The 19,300-nt window shown below is 42.3% G+C and overlaps 1 protein-coding gene across 1 annotated transcript in view; it reads left to right on the top strand.

Annotated features, from left to right (window-relative positions):
- The window catches only part of itga5 (integrin, alpha 5 (fibronectin receptor, alpha polypeptide)), a 210,005-nt gene that overhangs the window by 139,708 nt on the left and 50,997 nt on the right, over nucleotides 1-19,300 (top strand). Inside the window, exons 18-19 of the mRNA XM_028798484.2 lie at nucleotides 5,040-5,177; nucleotides 15,287-15,354. Of these exons, the coding sequence (XP_028654317.1) occupies nucleotides 5,040-5,177; nucleotides 15,287-15,354 (206 nt within the window). The remainder of the gene's footprint in view (nucleotides 1-5,039; nucleotides 5,178-15,286; nucleotides 15,355-19,300) is intronic.

Below are 19,300 nucleotides of genomic sequence, written 5' to 3' on the forward strand. Positions count from 1 at the left end.
CAGTTGTGATTTGTGGAGGTCATATCCCTGAAAAATATCGGCGTCAATATAAATATTCGCCGGTAGACATTTTGAAGAGAAATGGTAGATGTGGTCGATTGGGGAATAGTGGTTACAGTGTTGAACCCACAACAATGGGAAAGCTACCATTTCAGTTACCTCCTCAGCATTTTGCTCAGCTATTTAGAACTTGCTTTGTTTCTGATAGTTACAGGTAGTTCACGCCAATATCCATCCATCCATCCATCCATCCATTTTCCAACCCGCTGAATCCGAACACAGGGTCACGGGGGTCTGCTGGAGCCAATCCCAGCCAACACAGGGCACAAGGCAGGAACCAATCCCGGGCAGGGTGCCAACCCACCACAGGACACACACAAACACACCCACACACCAAGCACACACTAGGGCCAATTTAGAACCGCCAATCCACCTAACCAGCATGTCTTTGGACTGTGGGTCACTCCAATATCAAGTTGTCAAAATAATAGTTCAAATAGTGCCTTCAATAGTTGGCATTCACGCCAGCCGCTTTGTAAGCATGTAGCTTTTTATATGGTGCTTTTCACATTGACTTATTTTAAAATATACATCTAAATTGCTAATCATTATGGAAGGCACTATATGAGAAGATTTTATTGTATACTAGCCATCCCCTGCGTGATAGTGAGGAGGGCCCCGATTGGCTCCCTACTCCTGACGTCACGCATCCCTTTCCCCTCGGCCCGCAGCCTCTGTCTCAGATTAGCATGAATATATTGCTCCTGCAAGCCAACTATGATTCTTAGCATGATGAGCGAAGTCACAAAATCAACCAGAATGTTCAGGTGAATTACAGAAAAAAAACCCAATTTAAATCCGTTAAGTAGTTCCCTTATTTGCTAGCTACTTATCAAAAAGACTTTTTCAGGTGAACCTGAAAACCTGAAACTGACAAAAAAAAACAAACTAATTTTGCTATATATTGCCTTTTGATTCTTGTATGTCTAAGCATTATCCAATGACGACGGCGGCTCCTGGCAGGAGCTCAAAGCTCAGGAATATAAAACTACTTTATGATACGTGATTCATTTTCTCCCTTTGTGGATCTCCAACTGCAAATATGCGAACCGTTATCACTAACCTTCGCTTATATGTCTATATATGTCCGTCTCTCTCGAGATGGATACTGTAGATATATATAAAATAGAAAACAGACAAAAGTCATTCTTTTGCTAATTTTATTTTTTGATGATTCATTGTGCTACGCATGTCTAGGCCCAAAAGATAATTTGAAAACGGCAGATGTAAAATCTTGTGATGCTGCCACAGAGTACTGATGGATTCTTTACTTTTTTACATTGCTCGTTTGGGTCGCTCACTACTCTTAAAAGAACCGCTGTTGAGGGAATTGGTGGCGCACACATTCACGCGCAGACATGCACAGTTCATCCGATTTTTCTCAATGAAGCTCTGAGTCTATAATTAAGGCATCTGCACTCACAGGAATTCAACAAAATACTGAACAGGATAGTTGAGAAAGGAAGGCAAAGATTTGAGAATCCAAAGAAGGATGAGATCAAGAGAATAAAGAGAGTGCTGGGGATTTTACAATGAAAGGAGAATAAGAAGAAGCAGAATCGGGGGCCATAGAAATGAGGCAAGAGGTTTGGGAAGTGGCCCCACTTGTAGCGAGTGGATGGCATGCATGGGACAGGGTGAATAGCGACAGCCGGGCTCATGGGGATGGTTGTTTTTCAGGGTTCCAAAAAAGAATTTATAGCCCAAGGACAGATTAATAATTTGCCTAATCCCTGAGGTAGACAAAATGATACACTAGTAGGTGAGAGGAAGGTAGAGTCAGTATGAGAGTTAACTATATATCATCAAAGCCCGAGGGGGGGCGTCCCCTCTTAGATATTTTCAAAGTGATAGAATTGGTATTTGTATCATCCCTTGGAGATTTTACAACAGTCAAGAACATATACAAGTGTGAATAGTAGGACTGCCAGATGGATGAAACACATGGCAAAAATTTTGTTTGGGGGAATGGGGGTTGAAAAATTCCATGTTGTTTTAGATAAAGCAGCCCAAAAAAATGCAACCCACGAAAGCCCATTTCTCTTTTTCCCCCAATGGATAGCAAAAAAAAAAAAATTGTGGACCTGGCAACACAACTTCATGGGGTTCCCTGCTAAAGGTCAAGGGATGGTGGCAAGAACACCAGCTGGGTTTCAGGAAGGGCTGCGCTTGTATTGCCAGGTGACAACCTTGTCGAGGAGAACTTAAGGGGTGAGCAGAGGAGACATCAGCTTTAGGTGGTGGCACAGAAGCTTGGAATGGGTTTTTAAAGATTCACATCTTGACTGCCTTTTAACCTGAGGTTTTAAACAATTATAGGTTATTGATTGATTGCTTTTAACCTCCCCTTGTTTTGAACCCTGTTTTTATCGTAGTAGAACTATATATTAATCGTCTGCACTGCACTTTTGTTAGATACTTTAATATGTAGCACTGAGTACCTTTGCTGTGTTGTTTCTGGCCTCATTCACCCCAGTTCATCACGTCTATTGATGTCCCAGGTTCAAGGGGATTATGCCAGTTGTGGGCAACCTGGGCATCACAATGTTCCCTATTTAACCACTGTGCTGCCAACTCTCGAGAGGATGTCGGTTGGCTGTTGTGATTTTTTTTTCCAAGGGAAGTGAGCCTTTTGTTAAAAAATTCTCAACCACCCATTTTTTCCCTTTCAAAGTGTCCCTGAAAAATGATCGGCCCTTCACCTGCCAGATTTGAGAACCTAAGTTGTTGCCCAACTCCATGCTTTTCAGTGTTCTACAGTAGCCCACAGTAAGCTTCTCGGAAAGTTCAGATCAAAGGCTCGGGTCCAATAAAAATGAAACTGATGCCTGACTCAAAGTCTAAAAAATCATAAATTCAAAGAGAGGTTCCATTCAGCAAGGAAAGTGTAACGTGGACCTGGAAATAGCAGCCAAACCCTCAATGGGCTTTTCTTTAAAACCAGAATTCACAGGAGACGCAAGATTTAAAGGCATACAAAAATCTGGCTTATGTTGGGCAGCTTGTAACAAAAGCCAACGCGCTAATAAGTCCTCCGCCAAGACAGGTTTCTGGGATAAAGACGTTAGATTCTGCAAGTAAAAAAAAAAAAAAATATGAAAATATATCCTGGGTTCACTGAATTCCAAAAATGATTCAGACTCCTTCACTTTCTGCACACTTTATTGTGTTGTGGATTTCATTTTAAATATGTAAATTTGCAATTTCTGCAATGCGCTTAATAACTCAAAATGACAGTAAGAAAAAGTGTTTTTAGAAAGGTTTGAAAATTTATAAAAAGTCAAAAACTGAAATCACTCATTGCTAGAAAGTATTCAGACCCTTAATTCAGTACTTTGTAGAAGCCCCCATTGACAACAATTCAAGTCTTTGTTGGTCTTCAAGCTTTGCATTCCTGGATTTGGGCGATTGTTAAAATTCTTCCTGGCAGATTTTCTCAAGTTCTGTTAGAGCTGCAAACTGCCATCTTCATGTTTCTCCTCAAAAGTTCTATTGGGGTTTGGATGGGCCACAAAAAACAGTCACAGACTTGTCCTGAAGCCACTCCAGCATTGTCTTGGCTGTATGCTTCTGGTCATTGTCATAGTGAAAGGTTATCTGTCCCCTCAGTCTGAGGTGGTGTACAGTCTGGAGCTGGTATTTGGTTGTTTTTGTCCTTCCCTCAGTTTTGACCTGTTCCTTGTCCCTGCTGCTGAGAAGCACCACCATAGCATGATGCTACCACCACAATGCTTCACCATAGGGATGGTATTAGACAGGCGATGAGAAGTTAACCTTCTATACGCGGGTTCATGTGTGCCTCTCTTAACAATATCTGGTCAATTCTGTTTACCACAAATGGGCTCCAATCAACTTCTAGAAACATCTCAAGGAGAACTGAAGCAAACGGGAGGCATCTGAACACAATGCGGAGTGACACAATAAAGGATCTGAATGCTTCTGTGAAAGAGAAATTCAGTTTTTGATTTTGAGTAAATTTGCAAACCTTTCTGAAAATGTTTTCACTTTGTCTTTGTGGGTTATCGAGTGTAGACTGATGAGCAAAAATGGCAAGTGTATCCATTTAAAGTTAAATCTGCAACACAAACTGAAAGTGAAGGAGTCTGAATCCACTGAAATTACATATATAACTTCCCTGTATCCATATTTGTCTCCAGCTCATTGTACACTATTGATCAAAGGCATGGACTCATGTAAACTAATTTATGAACCAAAAGCTTTCTCCACAGACTTGGCCCTGCCTGCATCATTACTGTCAGGTACAACATATGAACTGATCTATCAGCCATTGCCTCAAAATCTCCTCTGTCCTCATTTACCAGGGGAGGTTCAAGGCCCTCAAATGTGAAGATGCTGACATTCATCCCGACTGCATCACACTGGGCTATGAATCACAAAAGTCTGCGATGAGACTGAGGGAACTGATGGATCATTGACATTCAACAGGAATTCATCCCTCCAATCACCAAACTAGATACACCGACCAGGCCTCAACCGTACATTAATGATCATGATGGCATGGCAGTATTAACTAGGCTAGTTATATATTGATCTTCATACTCCATGTAAGGAGAAAAGGAGGTAAAGCATTTCAATGAGACCTGGGTACGAGTCAAATCAAAAATGAGCAGGCGCTGTGCTCCTCCAGGATTGCAGATGGACATGCTGTCTCAAAGTGGATACTAGTGGTCTCACTTATGCATTTTGTCTTTAAGACCTAGGTGGGTGGTTCAGTTCATAAGCCCATCGTCTTGGTATGAGTCATCGAGTCCATATGACTGGTAGGTGACTTAGTTGAACATCTGCAGAAATTGTCTTGACCCCCACCACTCCCACTACTGTAGCAGTGTATAATGATTGTAAATTTGAGATGTCCAGTACATTGTTGATTACATTCAGAGCTTGGGTGATGGGAGAGGGACATATAAGAATCAATTCAAAGATAGAGATGCACATGTTTTACTTTTGCTCTTTTACAGGATGAATCAGAGTTCCGAGACAAGCTCTCTTCCATTTACGTTACCCTGAATTTCACCTTGGATCCTCACGCCCCCGCCGACCGACATGGCCTCCAGCCCATCCTCAACTATCAGACTCAGCAGCTCATTGAGCAGAAGGTACAACGGCAAACTCATTTGCTTATCTTTTGTTTTTGTTTTTTTCCTTTCCACCAATGCTGTCTGGCACCTTGCTCTGCCCTTTTGCCCTCTTCTCTCTGTGGTGAATGCTAGGCGCGGCCTCATAAGTCACTGATGGGTGAGCTGCCATCCCACCTCTGCTTGTCAAACTGACTAATTGACCTCAACTGTTGTGAACTTTTAAATTTGGAACAGCTGTGGCCAACAGTGTGGAGTGAAGGGATTGAAGTGTGCGTCATCCAATCAGACAGGAGCAGGAGTCAAATTCTGGGTTTGGTTAGACAATTCAAGTGAGACGCAAATTAAAGAGGATCGGCACAGTCGGATGACACGTATTCGGTCATTGGCTTGACTGGACCTTGATGGTCCATCTGCACCTCAAGTTCTGTCTTGTAGGGTCCTGTGATGACCTTTATTTTCCTCTTTATATTCTTAACTAGCAAAATACCAGAAGTAGGGTGTTAAAGAAGTTATGAAAAAGAAAAGGAAACATTTTAAAAATAACGTAACATGATAGTCAATGTAATGTAAAGGCTTATTTTAGTATTGAGAGTGAATTTGATGATTGTAAAGAGTTTAATTTATGATTGTAAATGTTGTGTTTGAGAAATGTACATTTTTAGGATGGAAGGATCTCTTTGTAAACGACGTTTTCAGTTCTGCCCTCGGACTGTAAAATGACCAAGCTGTCTGCTGAGCTTACTCTTGAGCATACAACATACAGTTGGCCATGTGAGAAGCATTCTTGTGTCAAGTCAATGCCGACCATTTTTAGAGTCTGACCCTGTGACTTATTTATTGTCATAGTGAAGCAGACCCTTACTGGAAATGGGAGGTCAGAGGGTATGAGAGGGATGTGAGGAATAAATCCAGTCTCCCCTGAGCCAGTTCCAGTGAAAACAGTGTGCCTCAATGAGGTTCTTGTGCAGAGATTTGATCTGAAGCCTGGTGCCGTTACAAAGTTTTGGTGGTTGTAAGTTTCGTAGTAACATAATTGGTGCGCCGACCTTCAAAAGTAGAGTATGCGGAGGCCTGCCCGGAGGATTAAGAGTGTGAAGAAACTCTACTGGATAGTGCAACCGCATCCTCTAGTTCTACAGCAGCGTCGACAGACTTGTATGTTTTTGTTTCGAAAGTTAGTTGGTGAAGTAAAATGGTGTTTATGTGAAGTCATATCATTTTTTGGTGTTAGAATTGCTCTCTCTCTCTCAACCATGAGACGACCTTTGCATGCAGATTTCATAGGTTGAGGTAAACATTTTCAGATTGTTAGGAACATTGATTTTACAGTTCTGTTCAATTAAATTGCCATCACTATGAAAGAACGATCTCCTCGGTCTGTCGGGGAAGCAGGACGGTGAGAGCAGTCAGTCGCTGAAGCTGCTCCTCTGTCTGTCGATGACACTGTTTAGTGGATTATGATAATGCAAGATGTGTAATTTGAAGTGGGACGATAACTTGTATTTGAATTCAGTTCTTCCCTGGTCAGTTTATCACCTGCACAGGCCCAGGCGGCCAGCTTTCCCCAGGTCATCATCCAGTCTCCTTTGGTCAGGATGAAACATGGAGGAGAGAGCATGCCTTTGCAAGTCTTTTTATCGTTCCTGTGTATCCCCGGAGACACACACACACACACTCGCACCTTCCTGGGCCATTCACCAGTTGGAATAGCCTTTGCATGGCCCACCACCTCAAGTACTTTTGTTTCTTGTCAGCATCCTTCAAACAAACAACCAAGGAAGTCAATGCAAGTCATTAAGCAATAAAGCTAACCCTCTCTGTCACAGGTGGCCAGCAATTCAGTCATAAAATCCAGCATTCCTAAAGCTTTGGGGGTAAAGGGGAAAAAACTGGTTTGTCAATACTCTCAACATTATAAGAAGTTAAATTCTAATTCTAGGAATAAAGGCATACAAAATATACTGCTCAAACAATTAAAGGACCCCTTTCTAATGAGTGTAGCATCAAGTTAATGAAACTTGTGAGCTATTGATCTGGTCAGTTAAGTAGCAGAGGGGCTTGTTCATCAGTTTCAGCCTCTTTGGTGTTAATGAAATTAACAGGTGCACTAAAGGGGCAACAATGAGGCGACCCCCAAAACAGGAATGAATGGTTTAACAGGTGGAGGGAGGCCACTGACATTTTTCCCTCCTCATCTGTTTTGTCACTCATTTTGCATTTGGCTATGGTCAGTGTCACTACTGGTAGCATGAGGTGATACCTGGACCCTACAAAGCTGGCACAGGTGGTCCAACTTCTCCAGGATGGCAGGCACATCAATATGTGTCATTCCCAGAAGGTTTGCTGTGTCTCCCAGCACAGCCTCAAGGGCATGGAGGAGATTCCAGGAGACAGGCAGTTACTCAAGGAGAGCTGGACAGGGCCCCTCGTAGAAGGTCCTTAACCCATCAGCAGGATTGACCGTTATCTGCTACTTTGGGCAAGAAGGAACAGGATGAGCACTGCCAGAGCCTACAAAATGACCTCCAGCAGGCCACTGGTGTGAATCACTCTGTCCAAACAATTGGAAAGACTTCATGAGAGTGGCCTGAGGGCCTGACGTGTCCTAGTGTGCCCTGTGCTCACTGCCCACCCGGCACCGTGGAGCTCGATTGGCATTTGCCCTAGAATACCAGAATTGGCAGGTCCGCCACTGGCACCCTATGCTTTTCACAGATGAGAGCAGGTTCACCCTGAGCACATGTGACAGACATGAAAGGGTCTGGAGAAGCCATGGAGAACGTTATGCTGCCTGTAACGTTGTTCAGCAGGACCAGTTTGGTGGTGGGTCAGTGATGGTCTGGGGAGGCATATCCATGGAGGGACACACAGACCTCTGCAAGCTAGAAAACGGCACCTTGACTGCCATTAGATATCGGTATGAAATCCTTGGACCCATTGTCAGACCCTATGCTGGTGCAGTGGCTCCTGGGTTCCTCCTGATGTATGACAATGCCCGCCCTCATGTGGCGAGAGGATGAAGGAATTGATACCATTGACTGACCCCCACGCTCACTCGCCTGACCTCAGTTAAATAGAACACCTCAGGGGCATTATGTTTCGGTCCATCCGATGCCACCAGGTTGCACCTCAGCCTGTCCAGGAGCACAGTGATGCCCTGGTCCAGATCTGGGAGGAGATCCCCTAGGACACCATCCATCATCTCATTAGGACATTTTCAGGCATGCATACAAGCACGTGGGGGCCATACAAACTACTGAGTACGATTTGGAATTGTTGCAATGAAATTTCAGCAAAATGGACTCGCCTGCCTGCCGCATCATTTTTCACTTTGATTTTCAGGGTGTCTTTGAATTCAGCCCTCTTTAGGTTGATCATTTTCTTTTCCATCAAACAATGTGGCTGCCATCCTTTTGTCCCTAACGCATCACCATATCAGTCTATAGCAGTAGAGATAGCCAGCAGGATTGTTTTTCCCATTGAGATCTGATGTGACTTCAAAGTGTTCCTTTCATTTTTTTTTTGAGCAGTTTATTTATCAACTTATATTCAACATATCACCCCACTACATCTTATTGTTCACATTTTGTTTACCAGACACTATGATTTTGCAGTTTTCCACAGCTGTCAAATGTGGAACAGCTTTTGCACATGTGGAGCACATCTTTTGAGGATCTTCCATGTGTCAGTTGTTCCTTGTGAAGAAACCTAATGGAGAACAAGACCGTGCTCCATGTGGTAAAGGTGCTGTTTATAGCTTTAATTTGTATTTTGAGATACCTACCCTTAAACATTTGATCCCAGACACTGTGCTGTTTGGACATGGATCAGCATGCCAGGCATTATGTGCCACTCCTACGTTACTTTGATATCAAGTTAACCAGTGGCAGCACAACTCAAAACACCAAGGACCAGTCAGTTCAAAGCAAGAACAATTGTGAAGGATCTGTTAGGTCATTCTCAGCTGCTCATAGATTTGTTCTTTTAGTTCTTTCTTGCTTTTTTTTTTGGTTTGGACACTATGTATTGTGTTAAATACTCATTTGTAACAACATTGTCAAAATTCTTTGAAACTTTGACTTTAAGCTGTGAAAGAACAAATTCTGTTTAAGAGCCGCTCCTTGTAGGGCACTGCTTTGTGTCCATGTCTGGCTTTTTTTTTTTTTTGAAACCCCCAAAACACCTTCCAATTTTTTAATTAAGTCTGACTATAAATTAAAGTTTTTGGATGGGAGCATGGTTTATTGCAGAGGATAAATATGCATTTAAAACAGAAAGATTAAAATATTAAAGAGCCTCCTCACCCATCCATACCAAATCCAATGAAAACAGAGCAGATGAACTCAAATTCTTGAACACAACCTGGGCGTAATTCATTTCTTTAAAAAACAACATACCTTTCACAGCAGGGTTTTAATTTTTTTTTCTTTAACATTCTTGGAAGAGCACCGGAGAATATGAAAACAAGAAGAGTTAAGTTTAATACAAAGTTTGGATCCACACAGGAGAAGACCTCAAATAAAGGGAGTTTTTGCAGTTCAAAGCCTCGAGCCACCATGAGTGGTCACCACTCACCAGTGCCTTTTTAATTTGTGGAATATCAACAAGTTATGGTGTTTTTAGGAATTATACAGACCCCTTCACTTTTTACACATATTTTATGTTGTAGCCTTTTGCTAAACTTTTTATTTTTACCCTAAGCAAAAACCATCAGTACCACAGAAAGACACAGCAAAAACAGGATTTGGAAAGGTTTTGTAAATTTATTAAAAATAAGTGTGAGATTATGGTGGAATATTTTGGACAAACTTAAATACACAAATAAAAGTACTGTGAAAGAGCATGAAATATAAGTGTAAATAAATAAATGTCAAGATGTTGTTTTTCCATTTGTAATGTTTCTTCAATCACGACATGTCATATGGCTTGAATTGAAACTGTCACTTTCACTCGTCAAGCATGAGAGGGCGGGCTCTAGTGAACACTGTTTTATGATTGGTGGACTCATGCTCTTTGCTTAACTTGACTCCTGTCACTGAAAATTGTGGCTGTGCAAGAAAAAAAATTGCCTGGAATTCCTTTACGAAGCGGCGACTTTAATTCTATAAACTCCAAATTCATCACTGGGAGCCCGCAACTGAAGTGCTTGCTGTAAAAGTGGCACTTGAGGGCTGAAGGTTTAAATCTGTTGTACCGATGATTCACCAATAAGAAAACAGCACTCATGAGAGCCCGCCCTCTCAGCTTTGACGAGTGAAAGTGACGGTTTGAAATTCAAGATGCATTTTATGTTATGTTTGGAGAATTATTAGAAATTAAATAAATACAGTCATCCCTCACCTATCGCGGGGGTTACGTTCCAGAACCCCCCGCGATAGGTGAAAATCTGCGAAGTAGCCACCTATATTTATTTTATTATTTATATATATTTTAAGGCTTTATAAACTCTTCCCACTCTCTTATAAATCTTTCCCACTCTTATTAACATTCCCCACGCTCTTATAAATACTTCCTATGCTCTTCAACACTTTCCACATTCTTAAACACCACAGATCAACACTACGCGCAGCGATCAGACGTCGATGTGTCTGCCACTCGCTTTGTGAAGGGGGGCAGCTGAACTGACGCTGAGCAGAAATGGACTTTGTGCTGCTTCTGCCAAAATGCCTGCTTGTCGCTCTGCGCGTTCGGAAGGAGGAGGAGGAGTTGGGGGTGTGTGAGGGCTGAACGCACGTTCGCTCAAACCCCCCCTCCCCGGAGGCGCAGTACGCTCCTGCCACTTCGTGTTGTCAAAGGGGTGGGGAGCTGAATGCACGCTAAGTAGAAGTGGACTTTGTGCTGCTTGTTGCTCTGCGTGTCAATAATTTAAAAGCCTGTACAGCAGCTGTTTTCCTGTCTCACTGCCTTGTCTTGCGTGAAGTTAAAATGTTTTATAATAGTGAGGTGTTACTCATATCCTTAGCCTGACATCCACATATCATATGTGTTAACAAAGTGTGTTTTATAAGTTTACATGTGTTTAAAGCGTATGGGATGAGTATTTTAAGGCTTAAACTATAAAAATGATTTATATGGTCTTTCTGTAGCGTGGATTTTCACCTATTGCAGATGGGTCTGGAACATAACTTCCGCGATAGAAGAGCAATCGCCAGTGCAGGATTTACGTATAAGCTACACAAGCAATAGCTTAGGGTCCCCGCCTTCTTTGGGGCCCCCAAAACAAATTGTCCGAGTGAGCAATTGTCATATATACTTCAGCATTATTTGTCCCAATCGGGCCCGGCCTTAGGCATAGGCGAAGTAGGCGACTGCCTAGGGCCCCGGTGTCCGGGGGGCCCCGGATCAACTCCTTGGTCTAATTTTCATGCATTTCACAGAGCTTCCAGGGGGGACCCCCCTTTCGCCTAGGGCTCCATAATACCTAAGACCGGGCCTGGCAATCACTTGTATTTAAAAAACCCACGTTACAGTGAAGCCGCAATAGGTGAATCGCGATATGGCGAGGGACGACTGTATGCACAAAAAACATATTCTGTGATGCATGTATTCGTTTACGCTCACATTTCAGGCTCTCTCTTTAATTATTGCCAAATTTCACAATAGTTTTATTTGTGTGTATATTTAATTTTGCCCAAAATATTACCTTCATAAAATATCACATTGATCTAAGTATTCAGACCCTTTCCTATAAAGTATGAAATTTGGTGCAGGTGCCCCCCATTCTGTTGATCACCATGGAGGGGTTTCTACACCTTGTTTGGTGTCCACCTGTGGTCAGTTCAATTGACTGGACATGATTGGAAAAGGCACAAGCCTGTGCTTGGGAGGTCCCACAGTTGAGCAAAGCCTTGATGTTGAAGGTGTTGCTTCCGGAGATTGGAGACAGGCTTGTATCGAGGCACAGATCTGAGGAAGGCAACATATTTCTGCAGGATTGAACATTCCTTAGTGGGCAGTGGCCTCCATATTTCTTGAATGGCAGATGTTTGGAATAATCATGAGTCCTCTCAGAACTGGCCACTTGGCCAAACTGAGCAATCAGGGGAGAAGAGAGGTGACAAAGACCCAATGGTGACCCCTCCAGAGAACCTGTGTGGAGGTGGGAGTAACCTAAAGAAGAACAACCACCCATGAAACAGTCCACTGATCTGGGCTGATTGGCATATAGGTCAAACAACACATGAAAACCCACTCTGAGTTAACAAGAATGAACCTGAAGGACACCGAGACTGAAACAAGACACTCCGGTCTGATGAACCAGAGACGGATCTGCTTGGCCTCAGTTCTAACCGTCATGCCTGCAGGAAACAAGGCACAGTCCATCACCCCTGTAATACCATTCCAATAGCGAAACATTGTGGTGGCACCATCACACCATGGGGATGTTCTTCAGCAGCAGGAACATGGAGACAAATCAGAGTTGAAGGAAAGTAGAATGGAGCGAAATACAAGGATTTCCTTTATTGAAAACCTGCTCCAGAGTGCTTTGGACCACAAGCTAGGTTGAAGGTTCACAACAGAAAAATTACTCTAAGCACAAAGCAACAACAAAACTAGAGAGGCTTAGAGACAATTCTGGGAATGACCCAGGTAGAGCCTGGAGTTGAACCCAATTGAACATCTCTGGAGAGACCTGAAAATGGCTGTCCACTGATGGATCTCCATCCAATCTGACAGAGCTTGAGAGGACCTGCTGAGAAGAATGGCAGAAAACACCCAAATCCAGGTGTACATAGCTTGTTGAGTCAATTCCAAGAAGATTCCAGGTTGGAATCGCTACCAAAGGGGCTTCGGCCAAGTACCGAATAAAGGGTCTGAACACTTGCGTCAATGTAATATTTCACTTTTTTCTTTTAAATTTACAAGAATTCTCTAAAATCCTGTTTTCGTGTTGTCATTCTGGAGAAGTGAGTGTTGCTTGATGTAGGGGAAGAAATATATTTAAGCAATTTTAGTACAAGGCTGAAAATGTGTAAAAAGTGAAGCACTCTGAATACTTTGTGAAGATGCTGTGCATCATGGGAGGTTATGCTTAATGCTATAATGCACTAGTGAGGCTTCATCTGGTGTCCATGTTACAAAAAAGACATAGAAGCACTAGAGGAAGTCTCAAAGAGTCACTGGTAAGAGCTATGAGGAAAGACTGAAGATGTTAATTCTTAGCGGTCTAAAACTGGAAAAGGTTAACAGGTGACATGATTTGATGTGTTTAAAAGTATGAAGGGAATTAATAGTGGATTATTTTAAAATGAGATCTTCAGTATGGACACAGATCTGCGGAGTCAGGCGCCATGTTTTGCATTAAGTTGCTATCACTTTTAGTCAGGCTGCCCATCTCAGCAAAGCTTATGTGACAGCGATGGCTTCAAGAGAGGTGGAAAAGGTATTAACAAACACATTAGCATCCTAACAGAAATGGACCCTGCATATCTGCAAACACCTCATGAACAACTGGGTAGTCTGTTCTACACAGTAATTTTCGATAATCATCTTACACTTCAGTCTCGTATCAAGGCATTTTATTCATCTTGGTAATATTTTAAGAACCCTGTCTATTCTATCTCTGTGTGATGCTGAAACATCGACACATGAATTTTGTTTTCTTGACTTGATTATTGTAATGCCCTTTCCTCCAGTCTTCCTAGTGGTGCCACTAGACCTCTTGCAGCTAGAATCTTGACAAAAACGAAAAAATTTGAGTACGTAACACCTGTCCTAGCTTCCCTTCACTGGTTACCAGTACAAGCAAGAGACAATTTTTAAAGTTCTTCTTCCAACATATAACACCTTGCATGGAGTTGCACCTCCTTACTTAGCTGAGCTAATTACACCATGCACTCCGGGATGTCCTCTTCACTCTCTTAATGCTGGTTTTTTGGTCATTCCCTCATTTAAAAAAGAAATCAGTCGTTCAAAGAGCAATTGCCTCTCATGCACCTTCTTTGGAATGGCCTGCCATTATGTACAGTATAAGAGAAGCCCACTCGATTTGAGACTTTTAAATCAAGACTTAAAAGCCACCTTACAATGTGCCTTGGAATGCAGTCAGGTCCATCCTTGAAATATTCCCTATTATATTTTTTCCTTTGTTGACATACCTGAACTTTTAATGTTATTTTATTCCAATTTTATTAGCTATTATTCATTTAACATTAATGATTTAATTTGTTCTATCATGTCTTATGTATTCTTCTAATTTGTACAGTGTGTTGGGACCATACTGCATGGTGATTTAGCACTTTAAATAAATCTGATTTCTTTTTGAACTGCCGTGTCCCACTATGGTGGGTAATCTTAACAAACCCCCTAGTCCACCGGAGCTTTTCATTGGCTGACTACAAATGAACTGCATTGCAGCTTCATTAGGTTTGCTTATGTGGGAACAGCATCATCATTCATTGAGGATGGTCATTGAGCCATTTGGATGATGATGATGATATACAGTATAAGGGTTGTCCTAAAACTTCAAATCTGCCTCCTTGGAACTGTGGTAAGCTGAAAAGAATCCAAGTTTCAAATAAATGGTTTGTTTTTTCATAAGCTAATTCAGAACACCCCTCTACTTCACCTCTTTGCCTTGCCTTGCCTTTCCCTGCCCTGTCCTTCAGTCATCCAGCAATGATTGATTGATATCTACCTAGTGGCCTTTAATTAGTGGCTGGTTTGCTTGGGGACATGACGGCTTCACATTTTGTGTGCTGGTATATCTCATCAAAGTTTGTGGGCAGTGCAAAGCAACAACCGGCCCTGCTAATTTTTCCATCACACCACTCCCTTATTTGCTTTGATGTGTCTGTCAGTCCCCTCAAGCGAGATGCTATCCCACTCCAGCTCAACAGTTCAGGCCTATTAAGTGCACACCCATCCCTATGAGATGCCCCCCATTTCCAATTTTCTTTTCTTTTTTTTTCTTTTCTGAGATTGGCATCTTCACAACCCATATCCTATTGACCTAGCAGCACCCCTTCTCCTTAACTAATGTACTATAAGCCCTGAGCTCTCCCACATCACATCCCACTTGTACTGCCAGTGCCCCCTCTTTCTTTGTGCTGCTTGTCACATTGTTTTCTTTTGGTTTCTACTCCTCCTGCTTATTTTTTTTCCCTTTTCCTTCTGATTGATTCCAGGTTCAGATTCTGCTCGATTGTGGTGAGGATAACATCTGCGTCCCAGATCTCAAGCTGGCAGTTCATGGGTAAGTCTGCTTTCCACTGTCTACCCTTGACTTTTAGAACCTTGTCACTGAACTGCTATTGAATGGCCACATGAGGGTGGGGTTGTCCTTGCAGTTAAGCCAGTATACTGTAGATGTTTTAATTCTGCTACCTTATAGAAGATATTTGCAAGATTGGTAGAAATAATTTTAAAAATCTGAGTTCATTTAGTTAGGTATAGAAGCTATAGTAATAACGCACACCGTCCGGTCTTCTCAATAGTGTCCCCTAATGAGTTAGCTACTGGTGAGATGCAAAATGCTAATAAACCTCTAGGAGCTTCTTGGTAGACCACCCAGTTAGGAGCAGTGACCAGTTCAGTGGATATTACAAAGTTATTGCCTGTTACCTGTTGTCCGGGGTCATGACCCACCAGAATCTCTAAAGAGGCCCACATTTATATTTACCCTTAAGTTCTAACAAACAATTGGTGTTAGGATTCCCACTAGGAAGATACGCATGACCGATTGTGCATTTTTTCCTATCCAGTCTCCTCTGGCATTTTTCTAAACTATATCATAAATGACAGAAGACTAAGGTCTTTGTACCAAGTGTCAAGAGGCGTCATCAAAAACTGACACTTAAACAGCAATAGAAACATGACTGACATATTAGCAGATTCTGGTGACACCATCCAAAATGGACTCCTTAAAAAAAAAAATTCTGTTATGAAGTTGTTAAGGATATGATTCTGAATTGACTCCTACAGATTAGCAGTTTCCTGTATACCGCACCCCATTTGGAAGTCTCTGGGGACATTGTCTCAACAGACCTCTAAACAGCAATAGAAATTGCATTGTATTTCTTGTTTAAATGCCTTCAAGGAAAAGGTCAAATACTAACTTGTAAAGAGCATTAAGAACTAACAAAAATCAAAGGATATGGTCCAAAACCGACTCCGTAATAGCAATAAATTACATATTATGTTAGCACATCTTTTAGGGACACGGCCCTAAAGAAGGTAGAACTTGTGCATCTCACTGCTCAGTTATGGGCTTTGTGGTGTGTCTACCTTAGCGGACGTTAGAATACCACTGCCAGGAACAGGAAGACGTGTCACATTATTTTAGTAGGTGTCTAAGGGCTCGTTTATACTTCACGCTCAGAGCGCGTATGTACACGCATCATGGCTGTCCAGCGTTCATTTTATGTGTCCTCCGAGTACGTCCTCAGAAATTAACACTACGTGTGAGCGAGTTGCAGTCTCAGAAAAAAGTCTGGGGGTGCAGTGTGATAAAGCTGGAACGTGTCGTCAGAGTTTCTGTTTACTATCTACATGTGACAGAAAGCCGCTTTGTGGATCCTACAGGATCGATGTGCGCACTTTGATCTTTGATGAATGGTTCGATGTGGTGAAGCAAAATGACGACATACAGATGCATTCGTGGAGCTTTTATATTCAAGCGCCGCATATTCCCCAATGTAATGACTTAATACATTTTAAAAGTCTCACATTCCATCTTCTGTGCCATCTTTTATTTATTTATTTATTTGTTTTTTGCACCTTCACAACAGCATCAGAATGTATGGCAGCGTATTTGAGTTAATGAGAAAAAATTAAGGACACAGTGAAAAGGTGTATTTTTGTGATTAAAGTGGATATTTCAGCTTTAATCTCAATGTCCACTTTACTGTTGTAAATGTCCTCTTAAAACCAAGCCAGTTGTTAATTGTTACATGTTTCTGGGGCTTCCTCCTGAACTGACAGCAGCAGCAGGCAGCGATTGCCACACAAAACACGTTACATTTATGATATCCCAGCACTCTGGACATTTAGAATCCTTAGATTTATACTTGATATCACTTTCATGATGAAATGTATTAAAGTATGTATGTTACATTGTACAGATAAATCATTAACTTTGTTTAAATAATGAATACCGTTAATTACGCATATGTGAGCAGCACGGTGGCGGAGCAATAGCACTGCTGCCTCTCGTGGAGTCACGTCCCTGGTGTTCTCTACCTGGAGTTTGCATGTTTTCCTGGTGGGTTTCCACATTGTGCTCCAGGTTCCTTCCAAAAACAAGAAGGTTTGGGGATTTGGTTAAAATGTGTGTGTGTGTGTGTGCGCTTGTGCTTGTGTTCAGCTTCAGATGAGCTGATGCCCCGTCCACAGATTTTGTTTCTGCCTCGTGCCCAATGCTTGCTGGAATGGGCGCATCCCTGCTGGCAATTCACAACACAGAGAAGCTGAACATTTACTCACCGTGATGATATCTCACACTGCCACCTGGTGAAATCTTCCAGAGTATAAACCATACAACACTTGCGTAGCAGTAGCGTCCACTGGTGCACGCGTCGTGTCGCGTGAAGTATAAACCTGGCCTAAGAATGTGGTTCCAAATAGACATCCAAAGAGCAATAGAAAAGTACAGTATAAGAGGAGATACCCAAAAAAAAATCCCAGAATTGTCCAAAACTCCTAAAGAGAGACGGGAATGTGTGTCCCATATTAGGTTAGTGGGTATCTAATGACGGTAGTGTCAGACTGACCCCTAAAGAGCAGTAATACCATACAGGAGTATCACTCACAGTCCCCTAATGACATTCTGAAAAATGCATTTACTCAGTCAGCCATTCTCCAACCCAGTATATCCTAACACAGAGTCATGGGGGTCTGCTGGAGCCAATCCCAGACAGCACAGGGTGCAAAGCAGGAACAAACCGCGGGCAGGGCGCAAGCCCACCGCAGGAAAAATGCATTTATAAACTGCAAAATGAACACACATCTTTAATCAGGTCTGCAGAGAAATTGTCCCCTGTCGATCTCTAAACCGCATTTGAAGTGTGTGTCCCATAATCTTTTAATAGTACCCTGAGGATACTGTCCCAAACAAACTCCTAAAGAAAGAAAAAAAAAAGTTAATGGTTTTCATTTACATGGTCAAAAAACAGCTGCTGAAGAGCAACAACCCCATAAATTCAATATCCTCTAAGCAGGAGTCCAGAGATGCTTGAAATGTCAGCAGCACCAGATATCAAACTAAAAGACTCCATGACCAGAGCATAGAAAGATGTTTTAAATAGAAGAAATCCCACACACACGTGAAAACAAAGTGAAGACCATTGTGCCTGATGTGTCTTCAATTTGGGGTTCTACATTCATTAGTCATACTGAGCAGGATGTCTTGCTTTTTGTTTCTTCCCCTCTCTGTGTTAAGTGTCACCACGGAACTCCACTAATGATGTTCCTTCATAAGTGACAGATGGCATCATGCGAAGTGTAATGAAATAAGTTGACGTTCATTTCTCTGCTCTGGCCTAGGATACCACAGTTTGTGAAGACCTTGTGTGTAGTGATGATTGAAGCTGAATCCATGGAGAGATCCTAGCATGTGCTAATGTGTTTGCTCTAACTGGACACTTTGAATGTCTGGTCCATGTCTTCAGTGAAGATGTACTGTAAATCTGGCCTTTACTCATTCATGAGGAATTTTGCCATTCTCGCATATAGATCCCTAGTCTCTTGGCGCCATCTGCACAGCTGAAAGTTACTTTTTAGAGAAAAGCTAAAAAAGTTTAGGCCCTTTTGGGGTGGTGCCGCCGCAGTTCTGTCAGAATTCCCTGGATGTCACGCTTTCCTGCATGGTTGGCATTTGTAAACTTGGCTAAACTGTATCCTCCTACCCTGCCAACAGCACGCCGATGACTCACTGCATCCACGCTTCTGCCTACATGCCAGAGGGGTGCGGTTCCAAATACTTACTTCCTTTGACTGAGGACCGTGGTTGTATGGAATCACTTACCCATCTCCTTGGAGAGCGTGGGTGCCGAGAGGGTGGGTGGAGGTTTGAACACATGGCTCTACTAGCTGTTTCTGGAAACATTTGGGGCACTGAGAAAGTTTGACAGGAAGGGACTACTCTGCTCTGTCAATTTTCTTTAACACTGGCCAAAGGGTTTGTGTCCCCTGCCATGTTTTGA

Source organism: Erpetoichthys calabaricus, chromosome 3 (genome assembly GCF_900747795.2).
Source record: "Erpetoichthys calabaricus chromosome 3, fErpCal1.3, whole genome shotgun sequence".
Classification (NCBI taxonomy): domain Eukaryota; kingdom Metazoa; phylum Chordata; class Cladistia; order Polypteriformes; family Polypteridae; genus Erpetoichthys; species Erpetoichthys calabaricus.